At 39.8% G+C, this 13,479-nt stretch overlaps 2 protein-coding genes across 2 annotated transcripts in view; one reads left to right on the top strand and one right to left on the bottom strand.

Moving 5' to 3' along the window:
- The window catches only part of LOC142710255 (uncharacterized), a 32,888-nt gene extending 28,794 nt beyond the window's left edge, over positions 1–4,094 (top strand). Inside the window, exons 6-7 of the mRNA XM_075848526.1 lie at positions 3,633–3,767; positions 4,074–4,094. Of these exons, the coding sequence (XP_075704641.1) occupies positions 3,633–3,767; positions 4,074–4,094 (156 nt within the window). The remainder of the gene's footprint in view (positions 1–3,632; positions 3,768–4,073) is intronic.
- A 4,452-nt stretch (positions 4,095–8,546) lies between these two features.
- LOC142710256 (uncharacterized) lies at positions 8,547–13,279 on the bottom strand. The gene has a single exon (XM_075848527.1). The coding sequence runs from the start codon at positions 12,534–12,536 to the stop codon at positions 10,755–10,757; it is 1,782 nt and encodes a 593-aa protein (XP_075704642.1). The 5' UTR covers positions 12,537–13,279; the 3' UTR covers positions 8,547–10,754.
- Between the last annotated feature and the right edge of the window lie 200 nt (positions 13,280–13,479).

The raw sequence follows: 13,479 nt of genomic DNA, 5'->3' as shown, positions 1-13,479 counted from the left end.
TCCAAATAACCGTTTATTACCACATGTGGGGTATTGTTTTACTCGGGAGAAATTGCTCTACAAATGTTGTGGTGCTTTTTCTACTTTAGGTCTTTTGGAAATGAAAAAAAATTAGCTAAACCTACATTTTATTTGAAAAAATGTAGATTTTCATTTTCATGGCCTAGTTCCAAAAATTTTTGCAAAAGAACTGGCGGGTCAAAATGCTTGCTACACCCCTAGATAAATTCCTCGAGGGGTGTAGTTTCCCAAATGGGGTCACTTTTGGGCGGTTTCCACTGTTTTAGTTCCACAAGACCTGTTCAAAGCTGACATGGTGCCTAAAATATATTCTAATAAAAAGGAGACCCAAAATCCACCAGGTGCTCCTTTGCTTCTGAGGCCGGTGCTTCAGTCCAGTAGCACACTAGAGCCACATGTAGGATATTTCCTAAAACTGCAGAATCTGGGCAATAAATATTGAGTTGCATTTCTTGGGTAAAACATTCTGTGGTACAAAAAAAATGTATTCAAAATGAATTTATGGAAAAAAATAATGAACTTTGTAAATTTCACCTCTACTTTGCCTTAATTCCTGCGCAATGTCTAAAGGGTTAAGAAACTTTCTAAATGCTGTTTTGAATACTTTGAGGGGTGCAGTTTTTAAAATGGGGTGACTTATTGGGGGTTTCTAATATCTAAGGACCTCAAAGCCACTTCACAACTGAACTGGCCCCTGTAAAAATAGCATTTTGAAATTTTCTTGAAAATGTGAGAAATTGCTGCTAAAGTTCTAAGCCTTGTAACGTCCTAGAAAAATAAAATGATGTTCAAAAAACGATGCCAATCTAAAGTAGACATATGGGGGATGTTAGTTAGCAACATTTTTGTGTGGTATAACTGCCTGTCTTACAAGCAGATACATTTAAATTGAGAAAAATGCAAATTTTTGCAATTTTTCGCTAAATTTTGGTGATTTTCACAATTAAATACTGAATGTATCGGGCAAATTTTGCCAGTAACATAAAGTCCAATGTGTCACGAGAAAACAATCTCAGAATCACTTGGATAGGTAAAAGCATTCCGGAGTTATTACCACATAAAGTGAAACATGTCAGATTTGAAAAATGAGGCTCTGTCAGGAAGGTCAAAAGTGGCCAAAGAGGGAAGGGGTTAATAGACAGGCAATATCACCGGACTAAACCTTACTACTACACGACACATTTTGCTTCTATAGAATGCAAATATTAGTAACTCAAGCGCAGGCATATACAATAGAGTAACATTCTTATAGATACATAGGATAATACTATTACTCCGTACATGAACATTCCCTGCTTCACTCTCTACTAACTCCTGCTACGGAGTGTAACACGGAGCATTAGACAGCGGACCTTTCACGGGATTCAGAGACTTTTACCGTCCCTCATAGTACGCAGACAGTTCAGGAGTAAGGCTAGATTCACACAAGGTCATTACGTCCGTAATTGACGGACGTATTTCGGCCGCAAGTTCCGGACCGAACACTGTGCAGGGAGCCGGGCTCCTAGCATCATACTTATGTACGATGCTAAGAGCCCCTGCCTCTCTGCCAGACAGCTGTCCCGTACTGAAAACATGATTACAGTACGGGACAGTTGTCCGGCAGCGAGGCAGGAACTCCTAGCATCGTACATAACTATGATGCTAGGAGCCCGACTCCCTGCACTGTGTTCGGTCCGGGACTTGCAGCCGAAATACGTCCGTCAATTACGGACGTAATGACCTCGTGTGAATCCAGCCTTACCCTTCACTTGCCTCATACATTCACACACCTTCCAAAGGTCCTTCATTCATTCATTCACTATATTGATAGCGAGAGAACCGTCCATACATCCACATCACAAGACAATACAACACAGAAGTATAGTGGAAACGCTTCTAACCCCAACAGAAAAGACACAGAACTTATGTATACAAAACAAGTCATACATATACTTCTATTTTTCTTTGATCAATTGTTAACTCGATAACTCACTCCTGACCATGTGCGCAATAGTAGTCACAAGAGTGCTGTCCAGATTCACGGACAGAAGTGGTTACCCGCCACTTCACACACGAAGTGTGACATCAAATCATTAAATAAAAAGAAATGGAGACAGCACTACCAAATTTTCAAAGTGAAGATCCTTTTATTCCACAGTGCAACGTTTCAGCTCAACACGAGCCTTTCTCAAGCATAATAATGTGACACACAGAACGCATATATATGTAATACAAGGTCATAAAGCCAATTACATACATATAGTAAAATTGTGTAATAGTGATACAGCAAGTATACAAAAAAATTTTATATCAATGGAATCCCCCATAGATGTGCTAATACATAAATAAAAAAATAAGTTAGAAACACTCCATATACATAGTGTAAATAGTGCATTCACTGTAATAAGGCCAATCAATCAGATGGGCTACATGTGTATAATAACATGTGAGAATGTTAGAAAACAGGTGTATAAAATAAAGTTAAAAACATCTTACCCTCGCTGGATCGGCTGATAGCGTTGTGCACTCTCTTACTACGTAGAACTAAACATTGCGTAATCCTAGCACCTGTGTGTATGAGTCATCGCACAATACGTCATTATGCGCATGCACATTGTCTACCAGAGGCGCTGATCGCCATATTGAAAGAGGGCTATACACCCATAGATGTTTCCCATGGATGACGTCGGATCCTGTCCGTCTCAGCTATGAGTCATTGGACATATCGTAGATTCGTGTCTGCGCAATGCCCATTAAGGATCGTTGGCCCCATTTTGAAAAAGGGCAACATCACTCCATATGTTGCAATCAATGGGAAGAAGGAAGGAGGCTGGCACTGCCAAAACCGCACAGTCGGAATGGAGTATTGAAGTGTGGCTTGCTTTCTATTTGGATAATTGCAGGTAAATTACCACGGAGTTGCTCATCGAAAGAGTAGCACAATCGGCTGAATATAAATGTGTAGAGGAATGATCGAGGCACTCACCGGAACTGGCAAACAATTTCTTTATTACAAAAAGATCTTGGTCAGGATGTGGAATTGCCAATTCCACATCCTGACCAAGATCTTTTTGTAATAAAGAATTTGTTTGCCAGTTCCGGTGAGTGCCTCGATCATTCCTCTACACATTTATCACTCCATATGTTACACATCTATTCTATCCACTATAGAGTCTAATAGGTCAAATATATAGCGATATGAACTACATGTACTATCTCTGTAATATAAATGAAGATAGATATTATGTCTCAGATCAATAATCCTTGTACCTCATCTGTAGCGATGGGGATTTTGGAGCACATATGGGTAAATATAAAACTCATAATATACAAACACAGAGATTTACATATCGTCTTAGAAATATTGTGGACGGAAGACATGAACGGCATATATGGGAAAACTTTTCCAAAAAATACGATGCATATAATCAGGTATAAGAGTAGTGCAAATATATAGCTTCAACCGATCCTTGAGGCAAATCTTGAGAATAATATCTAGGATGAAGGGAAAAATGTATAAAGTAATTTGTAGGACATTGACAATATATATCAGACCTAAACATTGTAAATAGCATATATAAAATGTAATTATAATATAGATATGGTCAAATTATTTCCTATTCTCCCAGTGCAATGAGGATGGGGAGGAACACGGGGGAGATGATGAATACACGAGCAGATGTTCAAATCGGAGTGTCCCACTTGGTTATCTAGAAAAACTTGGAAAGATCTTGAAGTCTATATTAAGACCTCTAGGGGATAAGGTATCTAATTTAAAAATCCATTCCAACTCCAACCTTTTCAATTTGGAGATCCTATCTCCACCTCGTCTATGACGCGGTACATGATCGACAATATATAACTTAAAGTCATTCTCCCCATGGTTATTTTCCACAAAATGTTTAGGTAATGGTAGGTCAATTTTCTTGGTACGAATGGTGGACTTATGGTTGTTTATGCGTTTTCTGCAATCTAGAGAGGTTTCACCTACATACAATAATTTGCAAGGACATTGGATGATATATATTACATGATCCGATTTACATGTAAGATGATGTTTAATTTTGTAGGTAGAACCTTTAATGGGATGAATGAATACCTCGCTTTTAACCATATTCCTACAATTATTACAACCTAAACACGGGAAGCAACCAAATTTTTTGGGGGCTAATAAAGACTGATAATTCTTAGTCAAAGAGCCCACATCAGCATGTACTAGACGATCTCTCAAATTTTTGGTCCTGCGGTAGGCTATACGCGGTGGGACTTCAAATTCTGGGATTTTATCAAAAGAACTCCTAAGTATACCCCATTCTTTTTTAATGATGTTGGCAATATCATTGCTCTTATGGGAGTATGTGGACACCAGTGTTAGTCTATGAGAGGGCGATTGTTTACGATTTTGCAGAAGATCATCTCGGAATCCCCTCCACTTTAGATCTTTTATTGTCCAATAATTTTTTAGGGTACCCCCGATTCCTGCATTTCTGAGACATATCACTCAACCTATCGTCGAGAGTTAAAGGATCCTGCACGATCCTCTTCACCCTCAACATCTGGCTATAGGGGAGAGAAGCGATCATAGGGTGGGGATGACAGCTTTCGAACCTCAGTAAATTATTACGGTCCGTAGGTTTACTGTACAAATCCGTGGTGAGTTTATGTTCCTGAATATACACTCTAGTGTCAAGAAAATTTAGAGATGTTGTTGAAGAATCCATAGTGAATTTAATATCGTCATCTATATTATTCAGAAAGCTAAAGAAACACTCCAACTCCACTTGAGTACCTGTCCAGATGACTAAGACGTCGTCTATGTATCTCCACCACCTCAAAACCTTAGTGAAGTGGGGAGAGCCATAGACGGCGCCTTCCTCCAAAGCTGTCATGAACATATTTGCGTATGTGGGAGCCACGTTAGATCCCATGGCCGTACCCCTCCTCTGTGCATAAAAGGAGTCACCAAACAAAAAATAATTTTCTGTAAGGACAATTTCCAAGAGACACATAAGAAGATTAATGCATTCATGGGTATAATTGGACTGTTGTAACGCTTCAGATACAATATTAAGACCTCTCGTGTGGTTAATTGAAGTATAGAGACTGCACACATCAAACGATACAAGTGTGCAGTCCCCCATCAACTCAACCTCATTCAATTTGGTCAAAAAGTCAGTAGTGTCCTGAATATATGATTTAGCATTAATGGCAAAATCACGTAACATTTTATCTAAAAAAATGGCTATCGGTGAAAAAATGGAGCCGCAACCCGATATAATCGGTCTGCCCGGAGGGTCTACCAATGCCTTATGGATTTTTGGAAGACAGTACAGCACAGGGACCACCGGATGCCGCACCGTCATAAAATCCAACAGGTCACTATCAATGATACCCGCATTATGGGCCTCAACCAATATTGTGTCAATGGTATTTTTGATTCTAAATTTAGGATCCCCAGGAAGTGTCTCATAGGCATTAACATCTGACAATTGTCTAGCCAATTCAGCCAAATAGCGTGATGTGGCCATGACCACCAAGGCACCACCCTTGTCTGCGGGCTTGATGGTCAGGGACACATCACGAGAAAGGCCATCAACCGCCACTATCTCATCCCTCGTCAAGTTAGGAGGACCTACAAATCTACCATTGTCGCTCTCTCTCAGGGTACGAATACAATGTTTCACAATATCAATAAATGTATCAATTGCAGGTTCATTAATAAAGGGTTGGTGTGCACTCTTTTTATGTAGCCCAATCTCTTTTAGTGTAATTTCAGTATGGTGTACAGATCTATTGTCAACATTTTTACCGGCAAACAATACCTTGAATTTTATTTTACGAAAAAAATCAAAAAGGTCCAGTTCTAATTGGAACCAATCCACACTAGAAGTGGGACTAAATGATAATCCCTTATTCAGGGCTGAAATTTCCACATTAGATAAGTCACGTGATGATATATTTACCACAAGATTTTCTATGGATTTTTGCTGACTTTGTATTCCTTGTTGACAAATTGACGGTCCCTCTTTGCTCTGAAGGCTCATCAGCGATCAGCGCCTCTGGTAGACAATGCGCATGCGCATAATGACGTATTGTGCGATGACTCATACACACAGGTGCTAGGATTACGCAATGTTTAGTTCTACGTAGTAAGAGAGTGCACAACGCTATCAGCCGATCCAGCGAGGGTAAGATGTTTTTAACTTTATTTTATACACCTGTTTTCCAACATTCTCACATGTTATTATACACATGTAGCCCATCTGATTGATTGGCCTTATTACAGTGAATGCACTATTTACACTATGTATATGGAGTGTTTCTAACTTATTTTTTTATTTATGTATTAGCACATCTATGGGGGATTCCATTGATATAAACATTTTTTGTATACTTGCTGTATCACTATTACACAATTTTACTATATGTATGTAATTGGCTTTATGACCTTGTATTACATATATATGTGTTCTGTGTGTCACATTATTATGCTTGAGAAAGGCTCGTGTTGAGCTGAAACATTGCACCGTGGAATAAAAGGATCTTCACTTTGAAAATTTGGTAGTGCTGTCTCCATTTCTTTTTTTGCCTTGACTGAGGGGTCACCTCGGACTGTGACCCAGGAGACGTGCACCCTCTTGAAAAATGTATCCTGTGCTGCTGATCTATACAAATCATTAAATAAAATTGTACCTTCAGAAGACTCAATGACGGAACCAGTGTATACCGGTTGACAGAGCGGAGTCACAGGCAATAAGTGCTCACCGGCTTGGGCCCAAGAATGAATCCACTGTCTCGGTCAGCACCACTCCTTGTTCCCATCTGGACGTCCTGAAGGACCATGCGGAAACACCAAATGTTATGGCAGTATAGACTCTTCTCAATCTCCATATGAAATCACATCATTCACTTTCTTTAGGTTAAGAAGGTTTATTGTGTGTACAGAGCTCTGAAGTCTTATTCAGAACGGACATCATCATTAATTACAGCAGTTTATATAGCCAATATGACGTATGTGTGACATGTGCACCAGGAAACCGAAATAATTAGCATACAATAGCAAATGTTTACATTACACAATGTGGCCAAGTTAAATTAATTATCAAACAATAGTCTACATAACAAAATGTGGTAAGGCTAATTTATCATATACACAAAGGTTAGTTGAACAGATGAACTTCCTGTAACTTTCTGTCTGTTAGCTGACACAATAGAATCAGTATAGCTTCAGTTCTCCTACTAGACACGTCAGTATTCTCCATATTGATACATTAGTAAAAAGTTTTAAGCGTAGCTAAAAACATATTTAAACTGCTATTATGTCCCTCTATGTGAATACATTACTCCTAGCAATTTTTTTCACTTCAAAGTACCTTTTTTTTCTTGTGAAACCGTCCACATCTATTTTCTCACACTTCCTGATTCTGGCAGTTGCTAGGGGCGTGTCTTACTGTGTGTGATGTTATGATTTGTCTGTATCTTTCATGGGCAGTGAACTCCGAGGTGATCATTACAATACTGTGAGCGTGCACTGAGCTATACAAAGCACAACACATTATATATAGAGATGGAAATATCTCTGCACACTCCAGAAGAAAGCAATCAGAGGTTTTCTTTTCACTTTCCCTGGCAAGGGAAGGGAAGATAAAACGGCAGGGTGATTGGGGGGGGGGGCGGTACGGAGCAGTCCTAGTCTTATCTGATGCTAATTAGCAGCTCAGATTACAGTGTCCAGAGACTCTTTGCTGGAGGGAAGGGGGAGAATCATCCAGGCACAGAGACCAGTGCGCACAGTGTCTTCCATGCGCTCTAATGCTAGAGAACTGTGTAGTGTATAGAGGCAGAGAGACCTTCCTGACGTCACGATGGGGGCGTGAACATCTGACGTGAGGATGGGGCCACCACCCACCCGTACTCATAGGCAGCAGACTCTGTACACTGATACATTCAAACGGTGTACAGATTTCTTCTAGCAACGGGAGAAATACAAGAAATAAAATGTGGTAGAAAAGTGTCAGAGTGGCCATTTATAATACAAAAGGGATCCAAATGAATTATTAAAGTATATTACAAAATATATTTATACTACACATGCTGCTAGAAAATACAAAGTTGATCGAACGTTTAGTTACGCTTTAATGTCTTAATTTTTGCCTATGACTGGGAGTTGTAGTCCTCTCCTCCCTGCGGTGTCCTCTGATATATCATAATAAAAGCCTGGGCATGCTGAAAGTTGTAGTCCTCTCCTCTTATACCTCCTCCCTGTTGTGTCCTCTGATATATCATAACAGCCTGGACATGCTGGGACTTTTAGTCCTCTCTTCTTCTACCTCCTCCCTGTAATGTCCTCTGATATATCATAACAGCCTGGACATGCTGGGACTTTTAGTCCTCTCCTCTTCTACCTCCTCCCTGTAATGTCCTCTGATATATCATAACAGCCTGGACATGCTGGGACTTTTAGTCCTCTCCTCTTCTACCTCCTCCCTGTAATGTCCCCTGATATCACATAATGCTATAATAAAGAATATCCACCCAATACGGAAAATAAAATACTACATTCTTTATTAAGACACAAAACAGTTGTAAATACCATTTAAATAGCAGCCATAAAACCAAAATGTACCTAAAATAAAACAAAAAGAGGACAGTGCATAATCGTAAGGCAGGACATATATGGCGGTAACATAGGTCAAGATCACTCAATATAATGACTCTTCAAACACAAAACGGAGCCTTTAAGACAAAATGGATTCCAAATATCCAAGATGAAGTCCACACAGAATGTACTTATTTAACCCCTTTAATGACCAGCCTATTTTAGACCTTAATGACCAAGCTATTTTTTACGTTTTTCCATCGTCGCATTCCAAGAACAATAATTTATTTTTTTTGCGTGGACATAGCAGTATAAGGTCTTGTTTTTTGCTGGACAAATTTTATTTTTTAATAGCACCATTTTGAGGTACATATTATTTCTTGATTAACTTTTCTTGGGGGGGGGGGGGAATAGGAAAAAAATCAGACATTTCACCACTCTTTTTCGCGTCCTGAATCTATGCCGTTTTACCGTGTGGTATAAATAACACAATAACTTTATTCAGCGGGTTGTTACGATTGCAACGATATCAAATTTGTATCGTTTTTTTGTATGTTTTACTATTTTTATACAGCAAAAACGCTTTTCTTCCATATTTAAAGAGCTATAACATTTTTTATTGTTCCGCTGATGCAGATGTATGAGGGCTTTTTTTTTTTTGCGGAAAGACTTGTAGTTTTTATTGGTAACATTTTGGAGTAGATGCGACTTTTTATCAAATTTTTTTAATATCAGGATTCACAGAAAACAGCAATTTTTCCGTAATTTTTTATTAATTTTTTACGGTGTTCACCGTGCGGGTTAAGTAATGTAATAGCTTTATGGACGGGGTCGTTATGGACGCGGTGATATCAAATGTGTGTAACTTTTTTAATAGTAAAGCAGTTTGTAAGGGGAAAAAGCGGGTTTTTCATTTTTTTTTTTAATTGACTTTATTAAACTTTTTTTTACTAGTCCCACTAGGGGACTTTAATATGCGATCCTCCGATCGCTATTATAATACACTTCAATACTTTTGTATTGCAGTGTATTACTGCCTGGCCGTTTAAAACGGTCAGGCATCTGCTAGGACATGCCTCCGGCATGACCTAGCAGGCATTCGCTACAGGCAGACCTGGGGGCCTTTATTAGGCCCCCGGAGACACAGGACCTCGGCGATCTTATCGCCAGGTGTCAGTGGGATGAGAGGGAGCTCCCTCCTTCTCTCCAAAAATTACTCTCAAGATGCGGTGCACGCTATTGAGCACCGCATCTGAAGGGTTAACGGGCGAGATCGATACTTATATTGATCTCACCTGTTAAAATAGGGACGCCCCCAGCCCTCAGCTACGCCTGGCAGGTGAGAGCAGGGAGATTTGACAGCTCCCTGCTCTGTTTAATTTATTCTGATGCAGCGCCGTAAAAAGGCTTATGCATGAGAATAAAGCCCTTTAGTGGCCGCCGTGAAAAAGGCGTATTGGCGGTCACTAACGGGTTAAACATCAGTTAATCACTTTCACGTACACTTAATTATAAGAACGCAGTAACAGATGATTTTGGTTTCCTTAGACTTAATTCTTCTTTTTCTTATCTAGTGAAATAATGAGAAGCAGATCAGCTAGGGCAATCCTACCCCTGACGAATAGGTCCGTTCAGTCCCTGAAATGCGTTGGAGCTTTATTGTCCATGCTGATACCCCAGGCTACTATCTCTTACATTACAGTTTAGTTTTTGAGCACTAACTACACCAGTCAGGGTGCCACTATAGTACAGGCAATCCTCCATTACTTTAATAAAATGTAGACACAATAAAGAACCAGGATGTGGTGCCAACTCCTGAGCATGAGAATAGCCCAACCAATCCTCAACAACCATCTGCCCAAGTGGCGAGTTTTCTGGTATCTTAGCGGAGTATCTTCCCTATCTCTACATTTTAGACGTACTAGCTTGCTTACCTACTGCATGAAATACTTAGTGAGTAAAGTTGTGTGGACTGTAGGACTTTGATAAGGTGAATTATCCCTTTATCCTGGTCCATGGTGTATCACTGTCCCCTGGATGAGCAATCCCTAGAATCTTATTTCTCACATTCTAAACAAGAATATGGCTTCATGTAAATTCTCTAAGTTTAAAAAACGTATTTCCTTGTAAAATATATTCCACATATAGAGCATCAAAACAGCTTCTCCCCTGTGTGACTTCTCTGATGATCCTTAAGTTTGCATTTAGTAATAAAACATTTCCCACATTCTGAACATGAATATGGCTTCTCTCCTGTGTGAATTCTCAAATGTGTAACAAGACTTGCTTTATCTGTAAAACATTTCCCACATTCTGAACATGAATACGGCTTCTCTCCTGTGTGACTTCTCTCATGTATAACAAGACGTGATTTATCTGTAAAACATTTCCCACATTCTGAACATGAATATGGCTTCTCTCCTGTGTGACTTCTCTCATGTCTAACAAGATGTGATCTATATGTAAAACATTTCCCACATTCAGAACATGAATATGGCTTCTCTCCTGTGTGAATTCTCTCATGTGTAACAAGACTTGCTTTATCTCTAAAACATTTCCCACATTCTGAACATGAATACGGCTTCTCTCCTGTGTGACTTCTCTCATGTACAACAAGACGTGATTTATATGTAAAATATTTCCCACATTCTGGACATGAATATGGCTTCTCTCCTGTGTGACTTCTCTCATGTCTAACAAGATGTGATCTATATGTAAAACATTTCCCACATTCAGAACATGAATATGGCTTCTCTCCTGTGTGAATTCTCTCATGTGTAACAAGACTTGCTTTATCTGTAAAACATTTCCCACATTCTGAACATGAATACGGCTTCTCTCCTGTGTGACTTCTCTCATGTACAACAAGACGTGATTTATATGTAAAATATTTCCCACATTCTGGACATGAATATGGCTTCTCTCCTGTGTGACTTCTCTCATGTACAACAAGACGTGATTTATATGTAAAATATTTCCCACATTCTGGACATGAATATGGCTTCTCTCCTGTGTGAATTCTCTCATGTACAACAAGTCTTACTTTATCTGTAAAACATTTCCCACATTCTGGACACGAATACAGCTTCTCTCCTGTGTGAATTCTCTCATGTACAGCAAGATTTGATTTACGTGTAAAACATTTCCCACATTCTGAACATGAATATGACTTTTCTCCAGTGTGAGTTCTCTCATGTATAACAAGATCTGATTTATGTGCAAAACATTTCCCACATTCTGAACATGAATACAGCTTCTCTCCTGTGTGCCTACTCTCATGTACAGCAAGATGTGATTTTTGTGTAAAACCTCTCCCACATTCTGAACATGAATACGGCTTCTCTCCTGTGTGACTTCTCTCATGTACAGCAAGATGTGATTTAGCTTTAAAGGATTTCCTACATTCTGAACATGAATACGGTTTCTCTCCTGTGTGACTTCTCTCATGTACAGCAAGATGTGATTTCGATTTAAAGGATTTCCTACATTCTGAACATGAATACGGTTTCTTCCCGGTGTGACTTCTCTCATGTAAAGCAAGATGTGATTTATCTGTAAAACTTTTCCCACATTCTGAACATGAATACAGGTTCTCCCCTGTGTGACTTCTCTGATGTACAGCAAGATGTGATTTATGTGTAAAACATTCCCCACATTCTGAACATGAATATGGCTTCTCCCCTGTGAGAATTCTCTGTGTTAAAAGACCTGAGATTTTTGTGCATTGTTGACCACATTGAAACCTTTTACCGCCTTTCTGAGCTGTACTTGTGGTAGCAATCTGTGATTGGTCAGGAGAAGGTTCCTCATGATTAGGGGAAATATATGATAGATCTGTACTGTGAAGTCCTGGATTTACATTAAGGGTAATGAGGTTTTCTCCTGAAGACTGCTGCATATCTTTATCTTCTACTTTATGATTTATCGATAGCATGAAGTTTCCCTCAGTCTTCTTACTGGAGTTTTCTGTTAGGATTAGGATGAATATAATTAGCTTTTTTTAACCCACAAAGCAGACAAAATTTATAACATTCATTTCAGACAAACACAAATGCAGTTTTGACGGAGTTTTTTTATTTTTATTTCTTAAATTAAAGCCAGAAGTGGATCAAGCAGGAAGGAGAAGTATACGTAATTGGTTTTGATTCTACTCCTGGCTTTGGCTTAAAGAAAAAACTTTGATTACAAAATAAAATATATAGATGGACTTCCGATGGCGGGACATCCAGGATGGCCGCGTTTCAACTTGGCTCCTGCTCCACGCTGCAGCTCCTAGTCTCTGGACCAAGCATCATAGGCTTTTGAGACCTGAGACACGACTACACCCCGGAGACAGCCTTACTCTGCTGCGGGAGCTCATTATCTATTGCCGAATTCGGCCCAACAGGTGAGTGTGAGATCGCTCTTAGAGGCGGCGGTGCCATTACCCGCCAGGCCGCGGGATCTAGGGCCTAATTCCCTGACACGCTACAAGAGAGGTGACACAAACGACCACCGGAGAAAGGGCGGAAAGAGATGAGGGTCCCTTCCAGCACGGCTCCCTTCAGTGTAGTGGGATGATTTGCAGTGCTTGACCGCTGACGACTTCTCACACATTCCCGCAAGACCGACCGGGACACCTCACTGGTATCGGACACTACATCACCGCCTGGATACAGAGAAGTTCTCTGCACTGCTACCCTACTTGCCTCACTGCATGACAACATATCGATGTGGTTTGCTTATCTATGTGACTTGAGGAGAATAACGTTCCTTAAAAACTACTGTTCCCTGCGTGTGAACTGGAAACTTTTAGATATGAAATACAACTTACTGCAGAAACTGCACAGTGTCTGACGCCATGTAGTGGCTGATTTGTAGATTTCTCTACATCCCTG

This window comes from Rhinoderma darwinii, unplaced genomic scaffold (genome assembly GCF_050947455.1).
Source record: "Rhinoderma darwinii isolate aRhiDar2 unplaced genomic scaffold, aRhiDar2.hap1 Scaffold_4227, whole genome shotgun sequence".
Classification (NCBI taxonomy): domain Eukaryota; kingdom Metazoa; phylum Chordata; class Amphibia; order Anura; family Rhinodermatidae; genus Rhinoderma; species Rhinoderma darwinii.
Note: the sequence above shows the minus strand (reverse complement) of the source record. Positions and strands in the feature narration are given on the sequence as shown.